This window comes from Peromyscus eremicus, chromosome 2 (assembly GCF_949786415.1).
Source record: "Peromyscus eremicus chromosome 2, PerEre_H2_v1, whole genome shotgun sequence".
In the NCBI taxonomy this organism is placed as follows: domain Eukaryota; kingdom Metazoa; phylum Chordata; class Mammalia; order Rodentia; family Cricetidae; genus Peromyscus; species Peromyscus eremicus.
This window is the reverse complement of record NC_081417.1, coordinates 132,065,062-132,085,888: the sequence shown is the minus strand read 5'-3', so window position 1 is coordinate 132,085,888 and position 20,827 is coordinate 132,065,062. Positions and strand designations below refer to the sequence as shown.

The following is a 20,827-nucleotide window of genomic DNA, read 5'->3' as shown; positions in this document are numbered from 1 at the left end:
AGCAAGCTAAGATGCTGCTGTCTTGGACTGGTCCTCAGGGGGACTCCCAGAATCTCCTCTATAGAAGGAATGCTGGTATCTCGTAAAGGGAGAAAGAGGGACCCTGGGTGACTGGAGAACTGATTAGGTTTTTTGTGAAGGCAAGATTAGGCAGGTGCCTAGTGTGTTTAGTCTTACCTGGAGGTCCCCAGGGAGCAGTGATATGCCAGAGCTGGCTTATCCTGGCCCACAAGAAAGGACTGAAGGCTTTCGTGGAAGCCAGTGACCTGGTGAAACCTTTGTAAGTGACGTGAAGTCAGGCACACTACTTGCCAACACTGCCTTTCTGCTGATTCTGCCTACCTTCTGTGTTTTTCATATGTGGGGGAAAAAATCTGTTTCCTTTGCTTGGGAAGTTTTGGAGTGATTTGTGATTTGCAGTCTCCCCTGTGGGAAACACTTCGGCTAAGTTCCCTCGGAGAGAGTCCACTGCGGGTTTCCCTTGCATAACTGACAAACTGAAAGTGTGCTGTAAAGAAAGAGCAGATGTTAGCTGGGACATTAAGGAGCTCATTTGCAAGCGGGTCTTACAGCAACAACAAAGTTAACTCTCTCAATAGAGGAGAAATCGGTTTGAAATGATTTGCTCTTCTTTGCTTTGTTATTAAGATTATTACTGCGGACCAGAATGCTCCATTTGCCTTTGTGCTCTGCGGCTTTTGGACATCCTTTTAAGTAAGAGTCACATGCTGAGTCTTCATTTTATTATTTTCATATCATAAAATGAGGGGGATGCTTCAGAGAGACTTCATCCTATTCACTCGCGCACCAGCTGCATTCTGAAAAACCGTAATTTTCCTTTCAAAGGCAGAGTGTTGTCTGAATTGTAACAGCTCACTGCTGTCAAGATGATGGGGGGTGGGCACTGTTGCAGGTGGTGTGAGCTTGTCAGGGCTGCTCGCCATGCTCTCCTGCACTGACGAGTGAATTACAATTCAAACCGCGTGGGAGACTTGAAAGCTGTTTAAAATGGCAGTGTGGCGCAGCCAGGGGTCCTCCGGGATTGAGAGTCTCTATGCCCCCCCCAAAGAACTGTGACAGGTCAGTGGGGCCATCATGGCCGCTCTTGCCTAACGTTTCAAGAAGCTTCTTGGGAGGAGCTGCGATAGAATGTTGAGGTGACAGGCCTGAGGTCCCTGAACTAAGGCTGCTCCCAGCAGCAGCAGCAGCAGCAGCAGCAGCAGCAGCAGCAGCAGCAGCAGCAGGCAAATCAGCTCAAGAAGAGGCGAGTCAGGGCCAGCATCAGCTGCAGCAGCCAAAACGGATTTGTAGTAAGACCCCAAGTTATACGCTCCTGTCATCCTTCACCCCAGATGCCGTGAATATGACCTTTTTTTAAAAAATTGTTTAAGAAGATTTTATTTTCATTTCTGTGTTTGTATGTATTTGGGTGACTGAATGCCATGTGAGTGCAGTTCCCACAGAAGCCAGACGAGGAATCCCCGGGAATTACAAGTGGTTGTGATGCCAGTTTGATTTGGGATGTGGTTTTTGGTACAGCTGTGCTGAGCCGAGCAGTGTGGATCTGTTTCCTCCTTGATGCTGTCTCTGTTTTGATAACACCACTGGGGAGAAGGTGGAGGTAGCCCTTGCTGCGGTCTCCACTAAGCCTGCTCTAATCTCCCAGTTCCACTCTTCACCCTCTTGCTCTCTGACCACGGAGGTGTAGAGACCGTTGAACTAGCCGGACCCAGGCTTTGCTGCAGCTCTTCCATTGGATGTTCCACGGTGTCAGTGGGGCGCGGGAAGGGGGGGGGAGGGGGAGGAGGGGGGGTGTGGTGTGACAAGGTGACATCAGGCATACCTACCATGCTCTGCTTCAAAGTCTTCAGCTCTTGGATGTCACCGCCCATTGTGTATCCAGTCCTCAGCTGTCCAACCATCCTACAGCACTACTATATGGAAAAGCATTGACCTCACTGGAGACACTTGTTGAGACTGAGCCTGATGGAGTTCCCAGAAGCTCCTGCCTGCTTCCCCACAGAGATGTCACCTGGCCTGCTAAGTTCCTGTACACTACAGTTGTCTCTTGCAGGGACAGAGGCTGTGTCTACTGTCCTCAGTTTTTTTTCACCAAGTCTCATCAATGAGGTTTCTAATTGGACATCTTATCTGGAAGTCCTGTTTGGACAAGGGACTTCCTTTGAGGCTCATGTTGTGTGTGGATCACCAGCACAGACTAGAGAATAAAGTAACAAAGGACTTTATTGGACTCCAAGTGACAAGGACCCAAGGATGTAGCTAGAGATTTCCTGCCTGGCCCACAGTCAGGACAAATCTCTGTCACCTGCCAGTCCCACAGCTGCTCAGACCCAACCAAGTAAACACACAGAGACTTATATTGCTTACAAACTGTATGGCCGTGGCAGGCTTCTTGCTAACTGTTCTTATATCTTAAATTAATCCATTTCTATAAATCTATACCTTGCCATGTGGTTTGTGGCTTACCGGCATCTTCACATGCTGCTTGTCATGGCGGCGGCTGGCAGTGTCTCCTCCCACCTTCCTGTTCTCTCAATTCTCCTCTCTGTTAGTCCCGCCTATACTTCCTGCCTGGCCACTGGCCAATCCGTGTTTTATTTATTGACCAATCAGAGCATTTGACATACAGACCATCCCACAGCACAAGGATGTGACTTTTACAGGTCACAGTTTACAAGATGGGCCTAGGGTCTCAGAAGAAGGACTGTTGGGCAGGTTTGCTGTACACTTAAGTACTGGTTCTCATGGTTGTCTGTCCCTGCAGAGTCTGGAATGAGCTATTTTCATTCACTCTGTCTCTAAGATGCTATCTTTCTCCTCCTCTATTTTTCCTTCACTGTTCCAAAGCCCCACTTACCAAGAGAGAATCTCCTAAACCGATGGAGTGCTGGACAGATGACTCAGCCATTAAGAGCACCCACTGTTCTTACAAGGAGCCTGAGTTTGATTTCCAGCATCCACATGGAGATTCACAATGTAAGACCGTAACTTCAGTCTCAGGGGATCCTATACCCTCTTCTGGCTTCCACAGGTACTGTACGTGGTGTATAGATATACATTCAAGCAAATACTCATGCACATAAATTAGAAATAAAAATCTCAAAAAAAAAGTTTCTGTATGCCATTGTCACAGGTGACCACATTAACAAGTCCTTGACATCATTAACATCCAGTCCATATCCTGATTCCCCCAGGCATCCAGAGCTGCACAGAGCTCCAGCATAGGCCAGTGGGTTTGTCATGGCAAGAGGTATTAGGAGAGGATAGCAATTGCTTTCTGGCCACCTTGTCTGTGGCTCTGACAGAAACAGGTAGAGTGGGGACCAATGGAGAGACCTTTAGGTTAGTTACAGTCACCTCCCTGAGCTGGTAGATGTTGAAACTGCCTCTCCTTGAAGTAATGCCCATGACATGGCCTCTCCTTTGATTCCTGACGTCCTGTAGTCTTCCTCTGGCCCCCAACCCCCAGCTTCCTGCTCCTGGTACTGCCTGTCTGTCCCACTGGTACGCACTGCTTCTCCATTGGCTGCTGCTGTCACTGCAGAAACTTCTTAACTCAGAGAACAGACTTCTCCAACACCCCATGCTCTTCCACCAAGCATAGGTTAGTTTTGTTCAGTGACTCACAGCTCTTTAGTCTCTAAGGACCTTACATCTCCATTTATTATTTATTATTATTCTACCTTGGCAGAACTCCTCAAAGCAAGAGAACATTCAAGAAGCAAGCGCTACCCTGTAGCTAGAGTTTTCCTGCCTGACCCACAGTCAGGACAAATCTCTCTCACCTGCCAGTCCCACAGCCACTCAGACCAAGTAAACACAGAGACTTATACTGGTTACAAACTGTATGGCCGTGGCAGGCTTCTTGCTAACTGTTCTTACAGGTTAAATTAATCCATTTCCATAAATCTATACCTTGCCACGTGGCTCATGGCTTACTGGCATCTTCACATGCTGTTTGTCATCATGGCTGCTGGCAGTGTCTCTCTGACTCAGCCTTCCACTTCCCAGCTTTATTCTCCTCCTTGTCCCGCCTACACTTCCTGCCTAGCCAATGGCCAATCAGTGTTTTATTTATTGACTAATCAGCAACACATTTGCCATACAGAACATCCCACAGCACTACCCTGTCAGTCCTAAAGTCTCCGACCAGAGAAATATAGCAGCCGGGTGTTTCTTGATATCAAAGACATGGTTAGGATAAGTGGATTGGAAAAATGTGAATATGGTCTGTGTTGTATTGCATAGTATCGGATTTATGTCCACTGCCTGATGAGACTAAGAAAATGCACGGTTCTTATATAAGATCTATATTGGGGGCTAAGATGGCATCATATCTTAATTTCAATGCTCTGAAAACAGTAGCTATGTACAGAGAAAATGATAAAGCCTGTGTGGTAGAATGGACACACGGAATGGGGAGGCGGGCACCATCGGAGTTCTGAGAACATGTGTCAGCCTCCAAGGCTCACTGCCTCCACTCTATCAGCCATTCAGTTTCCTCTCTTGGGCTCCCTTCCCTTCCTTGTCTTACATCATCCCTAAGTGTGTGTCTGTTTCCAAGGTATTCAGGACCATGCATATGGCAATCTCAGATTTCTCTCTTGAATTCTGGTTCCTTTTCATACCATCAGATGGAATATCCAGTTACCTCCCAGCTCCTCAGTGTCTCATAAGTATCTCCAAGCCACCATCTCCCAACAGTGTCCATGTTCTGTCCCCTCTCCCTGGGCTTTTCACCTGGGTGCACAATGCCAGCCATTTGCTCAGATCAGAAAAAAAAAAAATCCACTGGTCATTTTTGGCTTATCGTTCCCTACTTCCCCGTTACATACAACTTTGTTTCTTGTAGTGAAACTTCATTTTCAAACGACAAGCTTTTTTGTTATCTTTCCCTTTTCCCAACCATTTATTAAAATCTTTGGGGAAATCTACAGTCCTGACAAAAATTTGCCAGCAAGTAACAATGTTCATACTATATAATCATGGCTCAATTAATAACTTTGTTCTTATGATTTTAAAAGCTCTGACTGCTGCTTATTTATGTATTTATTAGCTATTTTAAAACTTTTAAAATTGTGTTTATTTATGTACCCATAGAGTGTGTGTGTGTGTGTGTGTGTGTGTATACAGATGTGCATGCACACGCACATGCCATTGTACACATATTGAGGAGTTGTGTGATCACTACACATAGAGGTGTGGTGATCAGAGGAATTGGTTCCCTCCTTCTGCTGTGTAGGTTCTGGGGACAGGACTTGGGTGTCAGGTTTGGAGGCAAGTGCCTTTCCTCATGCACCATCCCACCAGCCCCATTTCATTAGCCATTGAGACTGTGCTTGCATATGAACAAACATGAAATAAAATAGGAATCTCCACCACATTGCCATTGATCTGATAGATATTAGGAGAGACATTAATCACATGAAGTGACATAATGCTGCCATTCAACACTTCTTCGTCAGTTTTGAAACACTTTTATGCTAAATGTTTGTTTCATGTGAGCTCTTGCGCCTGAAAGATGTTCCTCACAGTCACTGTGAACATAGATAGTCACTTCATCTCTACCTGGAGCTGCAGTGGGACATGGTAAACCTATGGGTGTTGGAGCCATTTGGGCAGAATTGTGGTCATCTGAGATCCTGAAGCACAGCACAGGTCCACGATGTGTAAAGTGTTAGATGGGAAGATGCAGATCAACTCCTCAGAATGAACTTTGCTAAACACAGGTTCCCAGACATGATGTCATTTGTAACAGCACATGAGTGCTTGCAACATAAAGAGAATTCCCCACTCCCTTTCAGGGGTAATCCCTCATCTCTGCCCTTGAAAACGTTGTTTTTTTTGCTGCTGAAGATTTTAATACAAAGGAAAGCCACAATGATCTGGTAGGAAACTGAGCTGGTCAGTGGGGGGGCCCAGTATCACCAGAGTGCCTGTTCTTTTCTACCTGGCTATAGTCTTTGGGGTCAAATAAACCACACTTGACAAAGAAAGCTCTTTGGAATTGGGATTATTTTCTGTATCCATATATTACATATAAAAATAAAATACATTTTCATTAGGAGGCAAAAGATGACAGCAAAAGATTTTCAGAATAAAGGAAAGAGAACCTCAGAATTTGTCATCAGCAGACCTCGTTATAGGAAATACTAAATGATTCATCAGCAATGTGAGCCTAGATGGGAAGGATGAAAAGTAAGAACACGAGGACTTTATAAAATAATAATAAGGATATGGGTTTAAGGTTTACTTGAAATAAATGTCAGTATAGAAGTTGTGAGGAGGTAAATGTGGCTAAGCTATTGTGAAGACTTTCTGTGTTGCAGGATAGATGATTCCTGAGTAAACTTAAGTTTTCTTTTGTTTTTTTAAGCTTCATTTAGGGCCCAGTGTGCTAGCACATGCCTTTCATCCCAGTACTAGGAGACACATTTGTGAGTTTGAGGCCAACCTGGACTTCATAGAGAGTTCCACAGCATCCAGGACTACACAGTGAGATCTTGTCTCATAAAAACAGGGAAAAATATTTTGTTTTTATTTTATTTATTCTGTGTACCTGTGTGAGTGTACACCACATACATGCCATGTCCCAGAAGAGGGTGTTAGATCCCCTGTTGCTAGAGTTACATACAGTTGTGAGAAGCCCCATAAGGGTGCTGGGAACTGAACCCAGCTCCCCCGGAAGAGCAGCAAGTGCTCCTAACCACTGAACCACCTCTCCAGACCAGAATTTATTTATTTATTTATTTATTTTGAGACAGAATGTCATGTAGCCCCAGTTGCCCTTAGACTTACCCTGTAGCTGAGGCTGACCTTGAACTTCTGATCCTCCTGAGTGCTGGGATTACAGGTGTGGACCACCATGCCAGTTTATGTGGTGCTGAGGATCTGTCCCAGGGTTTCTGCAGACCAGGTAAACACCCTGCCACCTGTGCGCCATCTCTAGCCAAGAGTTTAGATTTTTTTTTTATTTTATACTGATTTTTTTATTCAGGACAAAAAACAAAAACAGAGCCACACAAAGACATCTGCGTCACTTGCAGTATTGGTCAGCTTTCAATTTGGCTCTCCTGCCCAGAAGTATCTCCTGCAAAAATCCATCTTTCCAAGCCTTTTAAAAAAGTTTACTGCTGGGTGGCAGTGGTGCATGCCTTTAATCCCGGCACTCGAAAGGCAGAGCCAGGTGGATCTCTGTGAGTTCGAGGCCAGCCTGGTCGACAGAGAGAGATCCAGGACAGGCACCAAAACTACATGGAGAAACCCTGTCTCAAAAAAAACCAAAAAATTAAAAATAAAAAAAAAGTTTACTATCTCCTTTGCTTATTTTGAGTTTGTGATCTTGGAAGCTCTGAGATTTCGTCACGTAGTGGAGTTCGCACTGTTTCGAATTCCCTTTGTCTTCTGGGATGCCATCTTTTCCCTTGGCTTCTCTTTGGATCTAATCTTAATTATTTTTCCTTCTGCTGCTGTTTTATTCTTGGCTTCTCTATTGCCTGCTTCATTGCATCTAGTAAAGCAGCTATTTGAGACCAGTAAAGCCATTTTCCCATCTAGAAACACTGGTTCCCATTGTGCTCTTGGCCCAATTGCATCCAGCCCAACAAGTCCGTCTGAATCTACACCAAGATATTTTTCCATAGCCAGATTTCAGGACAATTCTGGAATCAGACAATTGACAGCAGTAAACTGCTCTGGAGGAAGGGGCCCCTCACCTCATCCACTTCTCTACATGGAGCTCCCAGTGTAAAAAGGCCATTGTCCAGTGCATGGTATGGGCTCCTTTATCCATTTCAATGCCAACAGCTCCTGAAATCTCCCTGAAGTTGGATACAGTCCACCAGATTCCCACAATATCAAGTTGGGTTTCCGCATCCTCTTCTGGTTTTCTCTTATCTTTGCCCTCTTTCTTTTTACTCTTGGCCTTGGTGCCCTTGAGCACGAGTTTGGTGGACTTTACATAGGAGTATTTGGCCATGGTTGGGCACTCAGAGGTGGCAGCCCCTGGCAGAGTTCCCGTAGGCTGGGAGGAGGAAGTGGAGAAGGATGGAGAGTGGCTATAATGTGGGTGTTGAGCCCGAGTTTAGATTTTGATAGGACTTAGAGATGAGTGCTTAAATTTCTGAGGTAGTCACTACAAACACAGAAACACAACAAACTAAAAGAGAGAGGAATAAAATACAATGATACTTTTTTAATGCTCTGAGGAAAACAAGAAACCAACCAAAACCCAATCATCAATCCAAAAGAGAAACAATGTATCAGACAAGAACCATAAAATAAAATCACAGGCTTAAACCCCGTAGATTCTGTTTTGTTTGTTTGTAGGATAGCCGTGTGTGTGTGTGTGTGTGTGTGTGTGTGTGTGTGTGTGTGTGTGTGTGTGTGTTTCAACTCAGAAAGCTGTTACTAGACACCTGACTCTGCCTCCTGAGTGCTAGGATTAACGGTGAGCACCACTGTGCCAGGCAACTGTAGACTCTAACAACCTAGGGAGGTGAACCAGGATGGGCTATGTGTCCAAAGTCCTGTGTGTGTGTGTGTGTGTGTGTGTGTGTGTGTGTGTGTGTGTGTGTGTCAGGAAGCTATTACTAGAGACCTGAGCTTTGGGCTTGTCTGTGTGTGAGGCCCCAGTCTGTCCTCTGCATGACAAGGTCTTTTTTTGCGGGGTGGGGGTTGGGGGTGTCTCCTTGAGACAGGACAGATGGCTCACACCTGCTTCAAATGGTCTCAGCCAGTGCTTACTGGGACTCCCTTGCATCTATGCTTTGTCTTTGTTTCCTGTCTCACATCCTTTGTGTCCCCCCCCCCCATTCCCCTTTCACTGCATTCTTTTCCTCTAAGTACATTTAAGTACATTGTTTTAATCCATTTGTTCATTCTTAACTATTTTAAATTATTTTCTCATTGCTTGCTCTAGGGATCATAATGGATCATTATTTTTTCCCACGGTCTGCCTTTGGTTAATGCTAACTTAATTCCGAGGTCAGAGAAACTATGTTACAATGTCATCTATCCCCTCACTTGGTGAAGGACTAGAAAGCACACTTTGGGGGCGGGGGGTGCATAGGGAACATGATGAACGGTTTACAGTTTCATTACAGCACCATTTTAGCCATGTGACTATACATTACCCAGAGCCATACAAAGTCACAATTAGCCAAGGGCAAAGCCATGATAAACAACAGCTTTATTGACTACTGTGCCCAAAGCTCTAGACATCACATGCTAACAGGGTCACCGTCCCTCAGGAAGTCTCAGGGGAGGAGTGGAGGCAGGCAGAGGACCTCTGAGCGGCTCTGAGGAAAGCATGCGTCAGTCCACAGCCCCCAAGGCACCACCAGCACGGCCTCTCTAGGTGATGGGCTGTTCTTCCTCGGTTGAGATGACAGTCAGTAACTCTTGAATAACCCTTTGCTCCTGCACACTAAGATATTCTTCAGCTAGACTGAGGGCTCTCATGGCGTGTTCCTTTGCCTGAAACAGAATTTCAGTGGTAAGTGGAAGTGGTCCCAGGAAAGAATATCAATAAGAAACTAAATTTGTGTTTAGCTCAGAAACTGGGGAGGGAACTGGTCACCTTCTCTCGCTAGCCACTGAGCTCCACGGAAAGTTCATAGACAGGTACACCTCCTCAGGAGAGTGAGAGCTGGGGAGGGTCTCCAGCCAGGGACCAGAGTTGGGAGGGAGAGAGTTCTCCTCTGGTGTCCCAAGTAGATTATCCCAGAGACCCTGGGGCCCAGAGGCTTGGGCAGAGGCTCCATGGGATCTCTATCTCAGGGTAGTCTCTGGCTCCTATTTCCCCCACCCTTTCTTCTAAACACTGTTGACTGAGAAGCTGCCAGGGACCAACTACACACAGAAGTCCGTGTCCTTGTGCAGGAAAGACAACAGGCACAGTGAATAATAAAACATGATGATACCGTTTTTATGTTTTTGAGACAGGCTTTTTCATAGCCCAGGCTGGTCTCAAATGTGCTGTGTAGCTGAGGGTGAACTTGAACTTCTGCTCCTACTGTCTCTTCCTCCTGAGTGCTGAGACTACATGTGCACACCACCACATCCATGTTTATGACAGAATTTTAAGCAGAAATGTATGCCAAAGAACCAAAGGAAGTAGAAAAGAGGTATTGGAAGGATTGGTGGTGGTCGTGGATGTCCTGGTTGTTTTTTGTTTGTTTGTTTGCTTGTTTTTTCCTTTTGAGTCAGGGTTCTTCTGTGTAGCCCTGGCTGTCCTGGAACTCACTCTGTAGACCAAACTGGCCTCGAACTCATGAAATCTGCCTGCCTCTGCCTCCCGAGTGCTGGAATTAAAGGCGTACGACACCACTGCCCGGCTTTTCTGATTAATTTTTATTGTAGACTTGACACAACCTAGAGTCACCTGGGAAGGGAGAAGCTCATCTGAAGAGTTACCATGATCAGACTGACCTGCGGCCATGTCTATGAGTGACTGTTTTGACTGGTGATCGATGGGGGGGGGGGGCGGGGGGGGCAGTTCACTGTGGGCAGCACCATCCCTAAGCCAGTAAGCATCATTCCCCCACGGCTTCTGCTTCAGTTCTTACCCTGACTTCCCTCACTGATGGACTGTGAGCCGGAAGTGTAAGTGGACACAACCCTCTCCTCCCCCCAGGTTGCCTTTGGTCACGGTGTTTATCACAGTAAGAACAGTCAGAGGAGGAGGGCGGGGCCACAGCTTTAGACAGGGAAGAAAGACATGGAGGAAATGGGTGGTGATGAGTCTCCACGTACAGACGTACAGACGGGCCCTTTTTGTCTACGCACCTGCAGGAGACCTAACATCCTTAGCATGCTTTGGAGTAATGACTTCCCCCTAAAATGGACCCTGACCTGTAGGAAAGAGGTTTTAAACAATGGTAATGTGAAAATTCTCTGGAAATATTTTCCTAGTCTCTGTTTCTCCCAGAATTCCGGGATTAGCACCACTCTTCTGTGCTCCCCAGTACCACGAGCTTCACCGTCACACTCTCTTATGACCATACTGAGCTGCCCCAGACCCGGTGCTTAACAAAAGTTCTGGAAGGAAGCGGGGGAGGGAGGGAAGGAGGGTGTGAGGAGGCAGTGTGGAGTTCTCCATGTTGCTCACATATACTTCTGTTCTATTTTTCTTTATAGCCCTTTTTACTGTCTGAAGTGATATTAGACATTTACATGTCTGTGTGATTAGGGTAGCTTCTCTTTCTCCAGAAGTCCCAAGTTCTATGGAGAAGTAACTTGTTTGGCTATCTGCTACTGTCTGCTCCATTCTTGACAGAAAGCCTTTCAAGCTGTAGATGCTCGATAAATATTTGAATGGATGAATCAATCAATAGCCTGAGATAGACCACTTACTGTCTATAAAACATTGAAAAAATACTCAAGCCTTTCTGTGCCTCAGTTTCCTTATCTATAAAGAAGGGGTGAGAATTAAACATGATGGTCATGTAATGGGCTTCACCCAGTGTCTGGCCTCCTTTTTAACAGTTGAATGGCAGTTCCTGTCTGCCTAAATCCCCACAGCAACAGGGAGCTAGGACGCAGCGGCCACTTCCGTCTCCACCAGCATCTTCAGAACCTTCCTGGATGCAGCAGGTTCCCTAGCACTACCCCCACCCTATTCAGTCCGTCCACACAGCCCTGGAAATGCCCCCCGAGAGAAGAAATCCCGGAGTCCATCACACAACCGGCCTGGCAGTGTTATAGACAGAAAGCTTGCCCTGGAGGTAGCGGGCGAGAAGCAGTTGAACTGAACTGCTAGAGGCTTTGCTGTCTCTGTATAGGCAGCTTCTCTGGGGAAGCTTACCTTTGAAGTCTCCAACATCAGATAGTAAAGTATGCTCAGGGTCTTCAGAACAAGGACGGTTTTTTGGGGTGTTTTGCTGGAAGTAGATTCTCGGATGCTCAAGATTGAAGTTAGGATCCGAATGGCTTCTGCTTCCTGGGCTTCATCTGCATTGGAAGAGGAGAGGGAAGGCACACAGACCTCAGAGGCTGGTGGGGGTTGGGGGTGGGGGGAGCTCCGTGGCTTAGAGGCTTAGTGGGTAAGAAAGCTTGCTGTATGAGCACAAGGACTTGAGTTCAGAGCCAGGCAGTCATGTAAAAACCAGGTATGGCTGTTTGGCTTGTACCCAGTGGCTGGGCAGGAACAGAAACAGGCTTGCTGGAGCTTGCTACATGGGGCATGCTGCATCTGTGTACACACACACACACACACACACACACACACACACACACACACCTGCCCTTGTCCTAGACACTCAGCTGTGGCCTGCTGCAGCCTCCTCATGGGGGTTCCAGGAGTCAGGGAAGTAGGACAGCTTGTACAGCTCTCCAGCTTGTCTAGCAGGTCAGTATCGGAGTGACCACGGGCCCCCAGAGCTGCTAAGGTCTCTATTTCAGAGGCTGACATCTCCTGTGCTCCTCCACAGGGAATCTGTCAGGCAGACTCCTTGGGACCCATTCAATCACCGCCCCAGTTGCAGCTGCCTAGTTCCTCCCGCCAAGGTCAAAGACAGCTGACCTACAACAGCCTGACTGTCCCCACCGAGTCTGCTTATTTCCCCGCAGATTTTTTTTCTTTGTTTGTTTTATTGAAATGCTATTAGACTTGCTATGTAGCCCAGGCTAGCCTTGAACTTCCATCCCCCTGCTTCTACCTCTAAGTGCTGGGATTATGGAAGATCCATAATCCCAAAAAAAACTTCCCAGAGATTTTTTTGTTCCTGTGTTGATTATTATGGGCCTGCACTTAAGAGCATATATTTAAGTGATACGATTAAAGAAAAAGGCAAAAGGACATACTCATGATGCGAAGCATGGCCACCCATGCATGACATGTTTCTACTATAATGTGAACTGTGTTCCTGATGAGAAAACTGAATAAAGTTACTAAACTTCTAAACTTTATCTTACAATCTCGCCTTCGAAGTCACCCTTCCCATGGCGCCCACCCGTCCTCTTCTGGGACTCCTGTCAGGGTTTGCGCTTGCGGAATGTCCTTTTGCTGCTGCAGACGGGCTCTGTGTCACCTGCCCTGGGGGTGGCTTTTGAGTGGGAACTAGATCTCCCATCTCTTTACCCTCTCAGAGGGCATGGCCCCATACAGTGCTACCCAATATGCAGCCCTTTGCAGGCCTGAGGATGGAGATGGATCAAGTCTGGCCCAGGAGGACAGGGTGTCAGGAGAGATCAACAAGGCAACTTCTGCACAGAACATCCCTGGGCTTATGGACCATGGAGGCACAACAAAGAAGAAACAGATGCTAGGTAGAAACCACCAGGGTCTAATGGGGGTCCCCTTTTCTCTAAGTCTGCCCTTATCAGCCTCCTCAGGATTGTGTGGGATGGCGGAAGTCTGAACTTTTTCTGATACTGGTACAAGCTCTTTGAGCCCATTTTTCTCTCCAGCTGCAAAATGAGGAAGGTGGCACCAATGGGCACCGATGGGCACCGATGGGCTCTGTGAGAACACACAGAGGCGAGACCTGAGTGTTGGGGGGAAAGCCACTGTGCCACTTGCTAGGAGACCTGCCACTTACCCAGGCCGGTGTCATTCACAAACTGTTTGCCCAGTAAGTCAGTCTGTTGGGAACGGGCCCGTAAGAGGGTTTGATAGTGACCATTCAAATATGTATGCCAGATCTCCGAGACCTGTTGGGAGAGCAGGGCGATCAGACCAGCAGGTCAGGGCCAGCCACGGGCCAGCCAGGTGGGAACCTGCTGTTCAAGGCCAGGTTTCCTGACTCTAGAAGCCCTCACTGTGCATGGGAGCAGAGGGAGCCCCAGGAGTCCAGGCAGGCCTGGTGCAAGTGTGTAAGACAAGGGCTGGGCAGGCTCACCAGGGCAGCCTGCCAGGGTCTCAGGTCAACGGCTACCATTAGGAAGCACATACTTACTACTCTCATTTACGTGTGAATAAACTCTGGCTTAGAAAAGTTACCAATACACTTAACTTTTGGAAATAGCCGACAAATGGCACAGCCTGACTCCATACCCAGGTCTGACTGACTGACTCCAAAATTCACTAGGTTCAGGTACACCGAAATGCTTTTTTTTTTCCTCCAAGACAGGGTTTCTCTGTGTCCTGGCTGTCCTGGAACTAGCTCTGTAGACCAGGCTGGCCTCGAACTCAGAGATCCCACTGCCTCTGTCTCCTGAGTGCTGGGAATAAAGGTGTGCGCCACCATTGCCTGGCCCAAAAAAAAACCTTTTTCTAAGAAATGGTTCTAAAATAGAAATCCAGAGTCACAGTATGATAGCCTATACCCCAGTTGCTACCTGAGTGAGGGATTCCTGAATGGATAACTGGCATTTTCATACACTGGAAAGTTTTTACATGAAGCGTTGGGAGGTAAGAGAGAAGGCTCAGTGGATAGAGCGCTTGCTGTGCACACATGAGACCTGAGTTCAGATCCCGGCCCCCACTGAACACAGGACATGCACCGGGTGGTGGCGGGACATGCCTGGGTGCCACAACACACACGTGGAGGTCAGTGGACAACTTTTAGGAGGCGGTCCTCTCCTTCCACCATGTGGGTCCTGAATCAAACTCAGGGAAGTTCCTTCCTTCCATATGACTGCCTTGCTGTGTGACAGGGTGGGACGGAGCCTGCCATAAGCTCTGCCTCTCTGTGAATCGCTATGCAGATGCTAAGGATTAGCCATTTTAGCACTAGAGAAAGGGGAAAGTGAAGGACTCAGAGGGTTAGGCTGTGTAAGCTGATGCAAGCTCACCTTTGTGTACAATGTGTCTGCCAGCTCCATTTTACTAAGACCATGGAAGATATTGGCCAGGTGGAAGTAGCCTCCTGAGGTCCTGATGTCTTCTGTTCCAAATGCACAACTGGCAAAATAAATCTATTGTGGGAGGAAGAGAAAGGCACTTGAGTCCCCGGAACCAGGGGACAATGGAGGGCTTGTGTCCAGAACGCACAGAAAAGGACTCTTCCTACAGCCTGACGTGAAAATGGACCAGGGACCTGAGAAGATATTCCTCCAAAAGATACATGCATGGCTAATAAGCATGTGACAAATGCTCCAACTGCCAGTCAGTCAAGAAATGCAGAACAAAATCACAGCGGTCTTCCCTCTCCTCAGAGCCAGGATGACGGCTCTCTCCAAAAAGAGAAACCGGCAAGCCTGGCGAGGAAATAAAAGCCCCAGACATGGCTAAGAGGGATGGAAAATGGTGCACCTCTGGGCAGCGGCCAGGCAGATCTTCAAAAGACTGACTATGGAGCTGCTGTGGGGCCCAGGTATTCCTCCTCTGGGTACCTTCCCGAGAGAAATGCGCGGGTATGTCCACAGAGGGACTGGTTCACAAACATCTGTCACAGTCATTCATAACAGCCCCAGAGCAGAAACACCCATCATCTCAAGAGTAGATAAATAACCTGTGGCCCAGACAGAGTGGACAGGTCCTTGACAATAGAATGGACCAGCTGCTGATCATATAGCAACATGAATGGACTCCAAATGCTATGCAAAGTGAGAGGAATCAGACAGATTCTCCCTTTATAAAGAGTCCGTGGAGGGCTGGAGAGATGGCTTAGAGGTTAAGAGCACTGGCTGCTCTTTAAAAGGTCCTGAGTTCAATTCCCAGCAACCACATGGTGGCTCACAACCATGTATATTTAGATCTGGTGCCCTCTTCTGGAATGCAAACAGAACACTGTATACATAATAAATAAATCTTAAAAAAAAAAAAAAAAAAAAAAAAAAGAGTCTGTGGAGACCGAGACTGGCCACCTGGGCCTGGGATTTGAATGGGAAATGAGCGCAGATGGAGACGAGGGTTTCTTTGGAGATGGAAATGTTCCAAAACTCAATTGTGGTGCTGGTTGTGCAGCTCTGTAAATGCACTAAAACTTACTGAAGTGCACACATGAAGACCGAGGTTTCTGTAGTTTGTATCCATGAAGTGTGTTTAGGGGGCGAACATCTGGGTGTGATATCAAAATCTGCAATCCCAGCACTCAGGAGGCTGAAGCAGGAGGATGGTGAGTTCGAGATCAACCTGGAGTATATAATAAGACCTTGTCTCAAAAAATATATCTAGAGACAGGTGTGGCATGTACCTTTAATCCCAGCACTTGGGAGGCAGAGGCAGGTGGACCTCTATGAGTTTGAGGTCAGCTGGTATACATAGTGAGACCCTGTCCAAAAGAAATACAAACAAAAAACCAACAAATTTGTGTGTGTGTGTCTGTGTGTGTGTGTGTCTGTGTGTCTGTGTGCACCCACGATTCCCCCACTGTATCTCCCAGCCTCCTCTCCCCAACTGTGCCTTCCACTCTTTAATCCCTAGCAAAGTCACACAGCATCCAGGATGACCATGGAGGTCAGCCTCCCAGGGCAGAGTTGCACAGAGAGTGGCCTGGAGGTTCAGGGAATAGTCTAAGGCAAGTGCAGAGGCAGGCAACCAAAGGCAAGGGTGTGTGCGTGGAGAGGTGAGTGGAGACACTACAGAAAGACCCCGTGGAGATGACAGGATGACCCAGCCTGGAATTCAGGTACAGGAACTCTGTCTGATATTTTCTTCTCCAAAAATTCTATGAGGAACTCCCAACTTGAGAAGAACAGCTCATCACTCCTCCTGTCCAACATTTGCACAGTTTTATAGATTGTAAGTACTTTCTTATAGATCCAGCTCATTTAAATTTAATACCCACACGCTGAAGAAGCGATGTTAATATTATTTTAACAAAGAGCCACAAAGTCCAGTGCGTACAGTCTTTTATTATTAATCTCTGCAATGCACTGATGTGGTTGTGTCTTACGTGTGAAAGAAAGGTTAACTAATTTGTCCGTCTGTGTGTGTGTGTGTGTGTGTGTGTGTGTGTGTGTGTGCACATAGAACCAGCAGAGCTGGGGACAGAAGCACAGCCCTTGTCTTAGGCAGTGTGCAGCTCTCCTCAGAGACAACTGAGGGATGGGGGAGGTGGGGCCTGGCCACATTTGCATAGCCAGGAAGTAGAAGGGTTTGAACCCGGGTCATTAGAACTGAGTTCTTGGGGTTGGGGATTTAGCTCAGTGGTAGAGCGCTTGCCTAGCAAGCGCAAGGCCCTGGGTTCGGTCCTCAGCTCTGGAAAAAAGAAAGAAAGAAAGAAAGAAAGAAAGAAAGAAAGAAAGAAAGAAAGAAAGAAAGAAAGAAAAGAACTAAGTTCTTGCTGCGACTCTCGAATGGTTAGTATGAGCAGTAAGTCTTAGAGAATGCTCAGTTAAAGAAATACTGAACAGAAGTGTCCTTGGAAGTATCCAGGGTTTTTTTTTTTGGGGGGGGGGGGTTTCGAGACAGGGTTTCTCTGTGTAGCTTTGCGCCTTTCCTGGAACTCACTTGGTAGCCCAGGCTGGCCTCAAACTCACAGAGATCCACCTGGCTCTGCCTCCCGAGTGCTGGGATTAAAGGTGTGCGCCACCACCGCCCGGCCAATATCCAGGGGTTTTAAGTGAGCTCACTCACATCATTAGCCAGATGGTACCGGGCTTCCTCGTGGTTGTCCTTGGCTATGTAGAGAAGGCCCAGGTTCCGATGCAGTAAAGAGTGTGTGGCATTACTACAGTTAGTTGACTTGAGGACTGTCCACCGGGCTTGGGATAGATATTCTTCAGCCTGCACTATCCGGCCCAGACCTGCCAAAAATCAGTTATAAAAGATGTTATAAGCCAGGCAGGGTGGTGCATGCCTTTAATTCCAGCACTCAGGAGGCAGAGGCAGGAGGTTCTTCATGAGTGTGAGGCCAGCCTGGTCTACATAGAGATATTCTGTCTCAAAAACCACCAAATAAATAAATAGGTTATAATTCAGTTTTTAAATAAAGAATATACAATGAAATATGAGTTATCATACATTCATTTATTCATTGATACAAATATTTATTGGGGCTGCAAACTGCTCATGAATGTTCGTAGCAATCTATTCGTAACCAATGTTCATCAGTTGATAAGCATATCCTTCCCCATGAGTGAACTGTGACTAATCATAAAAAGAATATGTCCTGGATCCCTGCTACAGAGCAGATGGCTTGAAAACAGCTAAGTGAAAGAAGCCAGGCACCGAAAGCCACATATGGTCAGATTCCATTTATGTGAAATGCCCAGAACAGGTACATGCACAGAGAGACAGGAGTTAGTAGTGGCTGGGGGTGGGGGAATCAGAGAAAGGAACAAGTGAGGACGTCTAATGAGGGGTAACTACTAACAATTACATGGATTTTTAGAGGTGACAGAATGTTCTGTAATTAAATAGAGTGAGTTATACAACCCTTTGTTTTGTTTTGTTTTTCAAGACAAGGTTTCTCTGTGTAGCTTTGCGCCTTTCCTGGAACTCACTCTGTAGCCCAGGCTGACCTCGAACTCACAGAGATCCGCCTGGCTCTGCCTCCTGAGTGCTGGGATTAAAGGCGTGTGCCACCACCACCCGGCTTACAACCTTTTAAATACATTAATTAGATTGTACCTCAAAAGGGTAAATTTATAGATTGTGAATTCTCTCTTTCTATACACACACACACTAGACCTTTACATTTTTATTTATTTATTTACTTGGTAATTTTTTGTTTTGTTTTGTTTTGTTTTGTTTTAGATAGGGTCTCTGTAGCTCTGGTCTTGAACTCTATGTAGACCAGATCTCTATAGAGATCCTCTTGCCTCTGCTCCTGAGTGCTGGGAAATAAAGGTGCACACCATCATACCAGGTTTATATCAGGCTTTTAAAAATACTTTTTAAAATTAAAAAATTTTTAGGGCTGGGTGGTGGAGGTGCATGTCTTTAATCCCAACATTAGGAGGCAGAGGCAGGTGGATCTCTGAGTTCAAGGCCAGCCTGGTCTACAGAGTGAGTTCCAGGACAGCCAGGGCTACACAGAGAAATCTTGTCTCGAAAAAGAAACAACAGAGAAGTTCCCAAGGCCAAGTGCAACTGCACCCAAACAAACATCAGTCCTGAAGGGAAAGGCATGCTTGGGAGAATGCACCAGGGGCTGCAGGCTCAGAGAGCAGGGCAGGGTAAGGCAAGCACGGGGCTCCAGCCCAAGGGTTCTTCGTCAGAGCTCACACTGTGCCCAGTGAGTGGTCAGTCCAGGCATGCTGCTGGGGGTGAGGAGTGGGGTGGGAAGGAAGTGAGACACTCCTGAAGGGTGACTTTACAACATATGGGATGGAAGAAGAGACCAGTGGCGTTTGTCTAGAGAGTGAGACAAAGGCTGACACTGATTAGTGGCAAACCTAGACACATTACATTATAGGGGGAGGTTCTGCAGGCCTTGGTGATGAAAGCCAAGCAAGACAGAAGGAACAGTCACATCGAAGGTTCTCAGGGGAAGGAAAGGGAGCAGCCTTTCCCAAGGATGTGGCTGCCCCACACCAGCCAGCCCGTCTGAACCTGTGACCAGTCTACCAGCAATTCCAGGAAACAGTTACCAGAGGAGGAGACTGTTGTCTTTTTATTTAATTGTTGCTGCCTTTTAAGCCACAGCTGTCCGAATCAGCAGCTGCAACTCAGCCGCTACCAGCCAGCGGTTAGGCCGCAAGGGCCGTAGCCGGAGGGAATTCTGTTCCCTCAAGCACCAACTCTTTCAAAGCTACAAAAGGAACTTAACTAAATCTCTGTCCCTCTAAATAACTCAGGATTCAAAGGTTGAGGTGGAATTCTGCTCCTCAGAGAGGCCAAAGAGCAAGTACCTCACCTCCTCTCCTTGCTCGAGTCTCCCTAAAGCCCTCGCGCTCCTCCTCGCCCCTCATTATAAATTCTTCCCACCTGGCTCCTCCCTACCACTTCCTGTCAGCCAGTTGATGACTCAGCCTCCTGACCGCAGGTGAATTTTATTTAATCAAACACATCTCTGTATCTTTTTTTTTTTTTTTTTTTTTTTTTTGTTTTTCGAGACAGGGTTTCTCTGTGTAGCTTTGGTGCCCGTCCTGGATCTCACTTTGTAGACCAGGCTGGCCTTGAACTCACAGAGATCCTGGCTCTGCCTCCCGAGTACTAGGATTAAAGGTGTGCGCCACCACTGCTGCCCGGCACATCTTTGTATCATTAAACAGATGTTCCAGAGCATAAACAAAAGTAACACACCTTAAAATAATAATATTCTACAACAGGAAACTTCCTTCAAGTGAGGTATTCTCACCTGACTTCCTGAGTCTCCATCACTGTGCTCGATGTTGAGTGTACACCGAACTAAGCGTGGTCACTGATTGCAAAGGAACCTTCTGTCCAGGAAGGTAAGGTCCACAACAAACCAACCATGAAGGGTTTTGAAGGAAATGACCACAGTCACCACGACAGCAGGAAGAGCCTAGACTGGATGACTAGGACCTCTCTGTAAGAAGGATAGATGCCTGCGGGTGGGGGGGGGGGGTTGGACAGAAACCAGCAGTGTGGAAAAGGAGGAAAGTCTCCAGCCTCGAGGTCAGGAGCCCCACAGACCAGGAAAAGACAAAGACATGAGCCCCACGAACCGCCCTCCTCGGGCTCATACCTTGTCACCTAGTCCCCAGCTGCACGCTGTCTTAGTGGTTTCTTTGGGAGGAGAGTGGCCACTGAACAAGTGTCCTTGAAAGTCGTCCGGGTCAGCCCCTCCCTCTCTCCCTGCATTTTGTCCACTATGAGGAAAACTGCTCTGCTCCGCTCTGCCCTCCCCATCGCAATGGACTGAACCCTGTGAGACCATGAGCCCAAACTAGTCCTTCCCTTGTTGTCTATGCAAACTAGTCCTTCCCCCTTGTTGTCTATGCTAACTAGTTCTTTCCCCTTGTTGTCTATACAAACTAGTCCTTCCCCCTTGTTGTCTATGCAAACTAG

At 47.0% G+C, this 20,827-nt stretch overlaps 1 protein-coding gene and 1 pseudogene across 4 annotated transcripts in view; both read right to left on the bottom strand.

The window, feature by feature from the left end:
* Positions 1–7,057: 7,057 nt before the first annotated feature.
* Positions 7,058–7,999, bottom strand: LOC131905131 (protein FRG1-like; annotated as a pseudogene).
* Positions 8,000–9,194: 1,195 nt separating this feature from the next.
* Zmynd12 (zinc finger MYND-type containing 12) overlaps positions 9,195–20,827 on the bottom strand; it is a 30,334-nt gene continuing 18,701 nt past the window's right edge. For all 4 annotated transcript variants that reach the window (XM_059254878.1, XM_059254874.1, XM_059254875.1 and 1 more), the window contains exons 4-8: positions 17,486–17,655; positions 14,758–14,880; positions 13,563–13,674; positions 11,828–11,973; positions 9,195–9,498 (exon numbers count right to left, since the gene is read on the bottom strand). In XM_059254878.1, the coding sequence (XP_059110861.1) occupies positions 9,376–9,498; positions 11,828–11,973; positions 13,563–13,674; positions 14,758–14,880; positions 17,486–17,655 (674 nt within the window). In that variant the 3' untranslated portion in view covers positions 9,195–9,375. The remainder of the gene's footprint in view (positions 9,499–11,827; positions 11,974–13,562; positions 13,675–14,757; positions 14,881–17,485; positions 17,656–20,827) is intronic.